This window comes from Myotis davidii, unplaced genomic scaffold (assembly GCF_000327345.1).
Source record: "Myotis davidii unplaced genomic scaffold, ASM32734v1 scaffold803, whole genome shotgun sequence".
Classification (NCBI taxonomy): domain Eukaryota; kingdom Metazoa; phylum Chordata; class Mammalia; order Chiroptera; family Vespertilionidae; genus Myotis; species Myotis davidii.
The window spans coordinates 2,878,852-2,889,271 of NW_006295567.1; the positions used below are offsets into that span (position 1 = coordinate 2,878,852).

The 10,420-nt window shown below is 38.9% G+C and overlaps 1 protein-coding gene across 1 annotated transcript in view; it reads left to right on the forward strand.

Annotated features, from left to right (window-relative positions):
- Positions 1-10,420, forward strand: part of COL9A1 (collagen type IX alpha 1) — a 125,145-nt gene that overhangs the window by 4,273 nt on the left and 110,452 nt on the right. The window contains 1 exon segment of the mRNA XM_015568161.1: positions 4,483-4,594. Coding sequence (XP_015423647.1) covers positions 4,483-4,594 — 112 coding nt within the window.

Here is a 10,420-nt window from a genome sequence, read left to right on the forward strand (position 1 = left end):
ATTCTTTCCATAACCCTTTCAGCAGTCGCCAATCTTTCGGGCCTCACGGACCACCAGTTGGTGACCGCTGGCTGGTGTTTTTTTTTTAATTTTTTTTTTTTTTTTGTCACTGAGTTCATCAGGAGAGTAATATAGCACGTGGCATATAGAACAGAATATGCTAAGCCTTTGGGCTGCTCTTCTTCCTGCATGGACCCTACCCCACTTACCTCATTAATGCCTAGCGGTCCTTCGGATTTTAACCTAGCACACTTCCCTATGGAGGCTTCCCTGACTTCCCACCCTGTTTATTCTAGAGAAAGAAAATGAGATCCAGAGAGGTAAAGTGATTTCCAAGAGGCTCTTTGCTACTTGGCATCAGAGCTAGGACTAGAATTCATGCCCCTGATTTAAGAGAACTCTCTTTCAGCCTACCACTTTGATTTTCTGAAACTCAAACTCACCACTATGACTCAAGGGTGAAATTCCTAAGAGTACTATATCCTGTGCTTTGGCGTATTTGGGAGAGGCACACTTTAGAAGTTGAATCTATAAACTGATTTTTTTAAAAAAAAGCAGCTGCAAGATAATAGAAACTACTCTAGATTTCAGCACAAGGCACAAAATAAAAATTTGAAATTAGTTCTGTGAAAGACAAGGTCATTTAAAAAGATTTTTTTGATTATAAGTTACATGAAGGTATGGAGGCAGTACTACTATCTATTAGAAAAACGGAGAGGATCCAATTCTTATAAGAATTTAAATCTAACTGTATAAGTGAATATGTCCTAGTTGCCTATTGTTACCAGCAAATTATAACAAATTCAGCAGCTTAAGACAAAACATTTATTATTTTACAATTGCATAGGTCAGGAGTCTGATAAGCTTCGCTGGTTTCTTTGCGATGGGTGCCACACGGCTGAAATCAAGGTTTTGGCCAGGCTACAGGCTCTGAAGGAGAATCCACTTGCAGGCTCATTCGGGTTGTTGGCTAAGGGTTATTCTCTGTTTTTAGAAGCTGCCCGCATTCCCTGGCTTGTGGGCTTCTTTCTCCATCCTTAAAGTCAGCAAAAGTAGGTTCAGTCCTTCTCATACGTATCTCTTTGATGTCATTCTCCTTTTTGCCTCAACTTTCCTGCCTTCTTTTCTGCTGTAACTCTCTGGTTAACTCTTCCATTTTCTTCTCCTCCTTTTAGGCACCTTGCTTAATAATTTATTGGGCCCAGCTGAATACTCCAGGATAATATCACTATTTTAATGTCCAAAATCATAATCACATTGGTATCTTGCCTTATAAAGTAACATTATTCTGGGAAGTAGGGTGTGGAAATCTTTGGGAGCTCATTATTCTGCTTGCCACAGTCTATCTTCTGGCCCCGAAAGAGTCACATCCATCCCACATAACCAAATACATTCATCTCATCACAAGATCCCCAATGATCTCATCCCATTACCACATCAACTTAAATCCAAAATCATATCAAAATTTCTTCACTACTTAAAGTCCCAGATCTAATCGCCTAATTTATCTAAATCAGATATGAGTAAATCTCTGGGCATAATCCTTCTTGAAGCACAACTCCTCTCCTTCAGGCCTGTGAAACTAAAGAAATAAGTTATTTGCTCCAAACATACGATGATGTGACAGGCATTGGATAATAGTTATAGACATTCTGGTTCAGAAGGGTGAAAATGAAAAGATGAAAGGAGTCACTGGTGCCAAGTAATTTTGGAATCCAGCCATGCAAATGCCATTAGATTTCAAGGGTTTTTTTTTTGTTTTTTTTGGGGGGGCGGGGCGGGATCCTCTGGGTTCTTGGCTACATCCTCTTGGGCTCTTATTTCCTTTCTCAGAGTCACACCTCCTTTTCCAAGAAAAGTAGCACAGTTTGCAACTGAGTAGTTTTGTCGGTCTGTTTTCTGCAGGTAGACTGGTGGGGGTCTGACAGCCTCTCTCCGTTCTGGCTGGCCCGGTTTCCACTGTCATAATGTCCTCAAGAATTTGGTGAGTCTCCCATGTGTGTCATGGGGGTTCACCTTGTTCACAGATCTTCCTTAGATAACCTTAGGCTATTATGGCTTCTGCTGATATGACTGAACGTCTTTATGAATCACACCCATGGTCTCACACCCACAGAATATTCCCGTGCAACGGAATATTCTGAACTTTTGAACTTTCTAAGGCATTAGCAGAAGGTGTTATAGACACATGTGCCCTTTTTCTCTACAACATGGCTTCCTGACAAAAGGATCTCTGCAAAGGCAGCGATGGTGGGTCAAGCCCTTCTCAAGTTTTGAATCTCTGAATTCTCCTTCTGCTTCATCTCTCCTCTGCCTCTTTTGTTTTCTTTACACCTTTCTGACTGAAACCAGCCATAGAAATTTCCCTACTTTTAAGTGCTCACATCTTCCTAATCTTCCTATTTTGGGATCCATAACATTAGTCACATTTTCAAAGTCTGTTTTGCCCCATGACATAACATTCACAGGTTCTGTGGATTAGCATGTGGTAATCATTGGTGGGCCTTCCTGCCCTCCCCCCCCCCCCCCCCCCCCACAACAGAATATAATTCCACAGATCTATCAGGTCATGGGTAGGAACATGAGAGGGGAGGTGGGAACTGAAGAGAGAATAGCTCCTGAGAGCCGAAGGAAATTGGAAAACATTCCATGTTTTATGGACCTCAGGTTTCAGAGTAGCTACATTGGTTGGTGGCTGAGAGTACCAAGGAGCGGCTCAGTAGCCTGCCAAACCTAGAAAAGCCTGTCTGGTTTGAACAGGAAGGTAAACTAGGCAGCAAGGAAGCCCAAGTAGAAAAAAAATCACTTTTATCTTTAGTCATCATGAACAAGTCTGGTCATGAGTTGTACAGTGTGAGAGTAGAGAGATAGGAGTGCCTCACAGACCAACACTGAACTATGCTATTTTATGTTAAGTGTTTTTAATTTACTTCTGTGGTAAGAGTACTAGCATGCTGGTCTCATATTGCAGAGATTCTCGTGAATTGGAGAGCCTGGGTGGATAATAAACCAATAACAACTAATTCCTGGAAACCCTTCACTTGGAGCCCTCCTGTGAGAACACAGAAGCATAATCGCTTCTGTCGCTTCTCCGAGTAACGGTATGGTAATTGTCTATTTATTTTTTCCTGCAGTAGAATTACTCCTCTGGATCACAGGAGTCACACACCCTCTAACCTGGCAGCTCAATAGCAGTAGCAGATCTTCATCAGTAAATCATATTAAGATCGGCTGTGGCACTTCACTAAGAAACTCCTAAATCCTGGAAGAGTGCGCAGGCATCTATTTAAGGACTGCCATTTCCATCTGCTGCAATTTCAATTACATTGCCAGTGTGATGTTTAAACTGCCGCGTACTAGAAAATTAATCAGAGAACCTCATTCATTTCAGTTTGCTTTTCTGCGGTGTTGGCTCACAAGTACAGATATGCGATGAGATAACCGTATTTAGCTTAGCACTTAAATCAAGGTTACAAGTATACACAGTGACTTTAGTGTGTTAATATTCCCATCCTGGCCCCGATGGCTTGCTTTCTAAAAGGGATTCTTTCCAAATCCTCTCCATAGGGGAAGATAAAAGTAATTTAGAATACAAGCCAGTATTTAGTAGTTCACACAACATGTTTAATATGGAAGCTAAATTTTAAATTAAAATTTTATTCCAAGCATCAAGAAATTGGACGTAAGCCACAGTAATAACTGAAAGTTCTTCCTTCCTTCTTTCCTGTTTTTTTTTTTTTTTTTTTTGTTTTGTTTTGTTTTGTTTTTTTTTGGTGGTGAAATAGAGAGCATGATCAGGAAGTAACGTTGTGTGCATGTGTTTATTGTTTTTCTCATTTATATCTTTCTTAAAGACATAATACTTAATATTTGTATATGCTGGTACTTAAATCTTGGGATATTGCTTTTGACCTCTATCCCAGAGCACCATTCGGTCTTATGTGGAAGTGACTTTTCTTCATGTGCCACAATCACTTGGGACGGTGTGGATGGGGCAGGGGAGTTGGTGTGAGTTTGTCTTTTTGCTTACCTAAATTTATGGCCATTTACTTTTGTTTCTTCTTATCATTCTCACAGGGTGGCATACCTGCATTTCCTATCCTGTGCCACAAATAATTTGGGCCCAAAGTCCAGTTTTATTCCAAGGTGAAGGAATTTAAGGTATAGGCTTCAGAGATTTAAGAGTCATGATCAGCCCTAGCTGGTTTGGCTCTGTGGATAGAACTTCGTCTGTGGACTGAAGGGTCCCGGGTTCAATTCCAGGTCAGGGCACATGTCTGGGTTGTGGGCTCGATCCCCAGTAGGGGGCGTGCAGGACGCAGCCGATCAATGATTCTCTCTCATCATTGATGTTTCTGTCTCTCTCTCCCTTTCCCTTCCTCTCTGAAATCAATAAAAATATATTTAAAAAATTTATGCATAAAAGTCATGATCACTGTTTAGAACTCTGTTGATGTCAAAAAGTTTCACCTGGTTCACTAGCCATCTCAGCTTGTGGCAGTGGCCTCTCCAGTAAATGTCCCCCAGTCACCTCAGGCTCACAGCCCACATCACCTTATGGCAGGAGCCAGAGACGACTTGAAAGAACAAGAAGGTAATGATAGATTTTTAAAGTTATTTGTGGAATGATGTGAGAGGTGACCTTTTCTCACCCACCCAACTCCCCACCCCTGCCACTGAAACCTCCAGTCAGTTCTATTAACCACATGAAAAATTTATTTTTCTGTCCGAATTGATGCCTAGCGAAGTAGAGACACATTTGTGGGGGCAGACACCCAAGAGCAGAGGAGGGTTTGAGAATAAATCACCAGAAATTTAGCAAAGTCCTAGGAAGGGCTTTGGACTTGCACAGACCAGGGCAATTTCATTTAGAACTCAAGGAGCGGGGAAGACCCCAGGTACTATCTGTTTTGTGCATGTTAACACAATAAGGTGTTTAAATGTCACTGTCAAAACTTTTATTAGCAAATACCAGTGTTGACTGAAAGTTCAGCTCAATAGAAGCATTTTTCCTTGCAAAATGACATAGTACAAGTGTGATCTTTGCCCTCCTGATATTACTCAATCTGGAAAGACTTGAAAAAGTCAGATTCGGGTCATCTGTATAAATCTAATTCTAACCGTCATACCATTTATTTCCTTCCTAGACTTACTCTAATCTTACTTGAAAATGACACAAAGCCATATTACTTTGTCTCTCAGAGGTGTACCCTTAATTACAATTATCTGCTCATTAAGGGGAGGCTGCTGGTTGGACAGTCATGGTGAAGTAGAAATATACTTTGCCATGTCTTTGATATTGAATTGGCAATTTCGCAAACATGTTTTTTCATATGAGCAACAAAGTCAAAAATATTTCAGGAAATCTGCAAGTCCAACACTGAAGGTCGGTTGTCTCTTCAAATCTGCGAGCACAAGTCTGGGAGCAAGGGCTCTGCTACCTGTTTGCTTCGAGGCGGCTGTACAGTGAAAGTCGTTTTAAATATAAAGGGGGCTCTGAGTTTTTAATTTCTCACTGAAAGAAACGCTTTTTGCCTCTTGCCCTGACCTACTTAGACTTTCCCAAGGAGACATTGCTGGACCAACAAGAAGTTTCCTTGTCTGCTGCTGGGATGCCAGAAATCTATGAGAAGAGCACACCTGGTCCATTTATAAAGTGAAACTGTTTTAAGCCACAAGAGCAGCATTCCTATTCCAATTTCCCACACTGCCTTCTGTAACATTTGAAGAAACATCTTTCTAACGTGTTAAAAATTTCTTTAAACTCTTAAATTTTAGATGTTTTATCATTTGGTACTGTATTTGAGATATAAATAGAGAGGGAGTTATTTTGTGTGTGGGCATTACCAGTTTATTTGAGTATCACATTAAAAAATCTTTTGAGATGTGTAAAGTTGTGGCTGTAAATATGTTATTTTGGGAGCCTGGTATGTCACTGATGGGCTCTGCACATCTTGAAATAATTTGAAACAGGATTTCCTGCAGTGATATATTTGTTCTACCTAACTTTCCTGTGCTGCCAGGTACTGAAAATAAGGAAAGAGTAGCACCATCTTAAGAAAGATAAGGTGAATACACAGTCAATTTTTTTGGTTTTGAATTTCAGTGGAATCATTCTGGGTTAAGTTTTGATGATGAACAAATTTGATTTGGCTCAATATTATTGGCTCACCCAGTACAAATCATTATAACCACACCCTGTTTAGTATTTCCTACAAGTTACAAAAATTTCTCTTGTTCAGCAAGAACTTTACTAATACTTTAGTAATAATATCTAACATGTATGTATTGAGTGCTTCCATGTGATGGGCATGTGCTCAGCACTTTAATGCATTATTTCATTTAATCCTCAGAACAACTCCATGCTGTGGTATTATTAACCCTATTTTGCAGATGAAATTGTTCAGGTTCCCCGAGGTAAGGTAACTTGGCCATGGGGCTGGTAAATTGTGGAACTAGGTTATAATAATAATTTCTAAGATTATATAACATACAGTGTAACACATTTCATCTTCACATTAACCCAAAAATGAGGGAAAGAAGAATAACAGAATAAGTTGCGAAGCCAAAGTTTGAACCTTCTCAGTTTGACTCCAACTCTGGAGATTAAGTATTAAAACTATGAATACTAAGATATAAAGGCCTGCTGTCCATTATGATAGCCACAATTCAAATGTAAATTAACATTTTTAGGAAGTTCAGCTGTTTAGTTGCACTAGCTATATTCAAGTGCTCAATAGCCATATATGGCTCATGGCTACCATATTGGACAGCACAGATTACAGTGCACTTCCATCACTGAAGAAACTTTTATTAACAGCACTGGTCTATAATGTTTTCCTGATGAAATTTTAGTGAAATAGTGTGGACTCCAGGAAGAGATTTGGGAAACACTTTAAGTTTTATTGCCAACACATGAACTAATCATCATTTGGGATAGACTAATTTTACTAATAACTCATTAAATTTTATTTTTATTATTTTCATCATAAAGTCCATGGGAGAAAAATTTCTAATCTTGCCCCTAAATTCTAGAAATTTTGTATCTGTGACTCTCTTTTCATGGGCTACATAACTCCTAATAACTCCATTTGGGAATATTTTCAAGAGAAGAGGTACAGGGAGTATTGAAAATACACTCCAAAATTGGAATTCTTCCAATACATAAATTTACAGATTTCTTTGTTAAGAGAAATAATGATATTTAAAATAACCATCCTCCCCCCCCACACACACACACATTCTCTGTTTAGTCATTTAGGCCACATTGTATTCTGCTTAGACATATGAAACATACCTTGTCTTTTCTGAATGGTGTACTTTGCTCTATTTTAATGATGTTTCAAAGGTAAAATAATTGAGAAGTAATTTCTTACTTTGAATATCTTTGTATTTTTATATATATCTAAGTTGGGTTCATCTCTTTTCATTTATTTTAAAATAATTAAATAAAATAAGAAAATGCAGCTTACTGCCTAAATGCTGACATTCTGGGTACCTGCTGGATTCATTCCAATTTATAAAGTTATTCTGAATGATAATTTCAGAATTGACTGGATGCATTTCTGATGGAGACCTGTTTCTATGGCAACACATTGGGTTTACATACTAAAAGACTATTCCAAACATCATCATTAAGTAAAATTGCATATGCATAAGATGAGTCCCCTCATTCCCTAGAAAAATTTACTAAAAGAAAAAATGCCAGACCCAATTATCCAGTCACCTATAGGTTGTCTACCCAGCCCTAGAAATAGTTAATTTTATAGCCAATATCCTCTGAGGGGAGAGGGTTCCTTATCAGGGCAGTAGTAGAGTGCCAGTACTGGCAGGTGAGGAAATTGGTTACTGATAGGTTACTTGTGGGGGTATCTTGCCAGGCACATAGGTCAAAGGTGAAGCTAAGAGTGAGCAGTTCAGGTACCAAAGCAAAAACAAAACTGACGTGAAGTACTAGACTCACTATGGAGAAACCCCTGGAGAGCAAAAAGGAGAAAATAGGGCAATTTGAGACCAGGGTAGTGAATCTAGAGTTTCTGAGGAGGGTAGTGCTGTGTTGCCCTAAATAGCAACTAGAGGTCCTTAAAGAAAGAACTGTGACCTATATTTCAGCATGAAGTTTTAGTACCTAGTCAGTGCTGAGAGGTAATTCTCCATGGGTCTCTGTATATCTCATAAGCAGAGGCAATAATTATGTTTATTCCAGACTTTTGTATAGTGAACAGCCTTGGAAGATATAGTGTCTCTGGAACAAAGTCGTTTGTTTACTCACCAATATAGTAAATATGTCTCCCTAAACGGCAAGGCCTGACAGGCTTACTGCCCATTATAAAAGATTAGGGTTTCCTAAGCACTTCTGCAATGGGTCCCACTATGTATACAGGGATCACCTGGCCTTCTTCACATCACCCTGTGGGCACTGGGGTTCGGGGAACATGCACACATGCTGATACTGTTTACAACTATGAATAGTAACCTGTCCTTTGTCTCCGACCCAGAAATCTCATGTCTTTTGCCAGCATCTGTGAATCTCTGCTAGCTTATCTTGTTAGCTTGCAATTGGGGTAAATTTTTAGACCCTTCCCAGTTCTCAAGAATCAGTATGATTTGGAAATGACCTTCATCTTCCTCAGCTTGAGCCCTGAAGCAATGTAAAACACACTATTATCACCTAAGGCGCCAACCAATATTGGGCTTCTGCTTCCTCATGCTTTCTTCACTCAAGGGCTGGGGTGAGCAGAGCCCTTGACCCTTTGACTAGGTTTCTGGCATTTCTTGATGCCTGTTTCCAAAGGTCCTGAGTGTAAAGGGTAGAGAAATATACTCTGTCACCACACACATGTGTTGGCTGGCACTGGATTTTGTATTTAGCAATAGTGCCTAGTTTTAACCTTATTTATCACATTTGAACATTTATGAAAAATCATTAAGTAATCATTTTTTCCTTTTGTTTAGATTACTTACTTTTTTTTTTTTTATCATCAGTGGTCTCTACTATCTCCCATGGATACTGACTGACACCTACTTTGAATTGGGTTTTCACTCTTCCTTAGATTTGGCTGCTGGGAACCGCTGTTCAATACATACTATACGGCTTGCCTGGGTGTGGCAATGGTTTGATGAGTCCCTCTTAGGAGATTGCTATGACACAACTAATATTCAGGATATGGCAAAAATATTTACATGACAAATGAGAAACATTAGAATTTTAACCATAAAGCCAAAACTCTCTTAGTAACAGGGAAGAAACATTATTAGATTCCAAAATTATTTCCTGCTTTGTACTCTTGCAGAGGATAAAAAAATAAATGTAACTCACAGTTTGCTACTGGTGGATATAAGATGCTTTGGAGAAGCTTTCAACCTCGTTTTGATTTGGTGAAAATTCCAAAAACACTTGATCGAGGATTCTTCCAGATCATCCCCTCCCCTACTTCACGCCATTACAGCTTCACACAAGGTTTAAGTTTCTGGAGAGACAGAAAAAAAAGATTTGTGTAAAAGTTTCTACAAAATGGAGACTGTAAAAGTCAACTTCCCCACTCAACAACCAGCTTGAGAGTTATTTCTGTTCTCGTCACATTCCGTTTCCTGTGTAACAAGGTGACCTTTTAAAAAATGCACAAATTAGTTGTTTTAATTTCATTCACACTACAGAAATTTGGGAATTCTAATGGCACTGGCAATTAACTTGTCCATTTGTGCCCAATCTTGTCACGCTAATGTATAATGATTGGTGCAGAAAAGAGCAGAGCATAGGTAAATAGAAAACATGACCTATGATTTATAATTACACATGGCTTACATCGACTTGGTATTTAGAAACAGTGTTGAGCTTTTAACCCTTTGAACTGAGTTTTTGAGCAAAAGCATTAATTATTTTAGAGACTTTTATGACTCAATTTGTATTGCTATTCAGAGTGTCCATCTGGTCTTTATGAGTCCTGGGAATTAGTGAAGCTTACGTGTTTATTCCCCCCGCCCCCCAGTGGTAAAGAAGCAGAATATAACCATAGAAGGAATACATCTGCATATTTATTAGCCAAATAAAAAATACAGTACAACCATTAAGATTTTCAAGAGCTTAAAGGTATTACAATGATAAAATTTGGTTTGCTTTTATTGCAGGTAATTTTTCCCCCATTTTTTCCTGGTAGTACAGATGAAGCAGTTATGAGAAAAAAAAAATTCTGGCAATACCATTACTGTAGATTTATACTAAATCCAGATAGTACTTAAAGTAAAAAGAACTAAACTGTTCTCTCTCACTCTTGATTCTTTTATGTTCCTCATCAGCTGGTTAAAGAGTTCCCAGCCCTGTCTCCTCCTGCTCATGAATATGAGCTTCAGATACTGTGAGAACCTGTTGTAGTTTGGGCTACTATTACAAATTACTATAGACAGGATGGCTTACAAACCA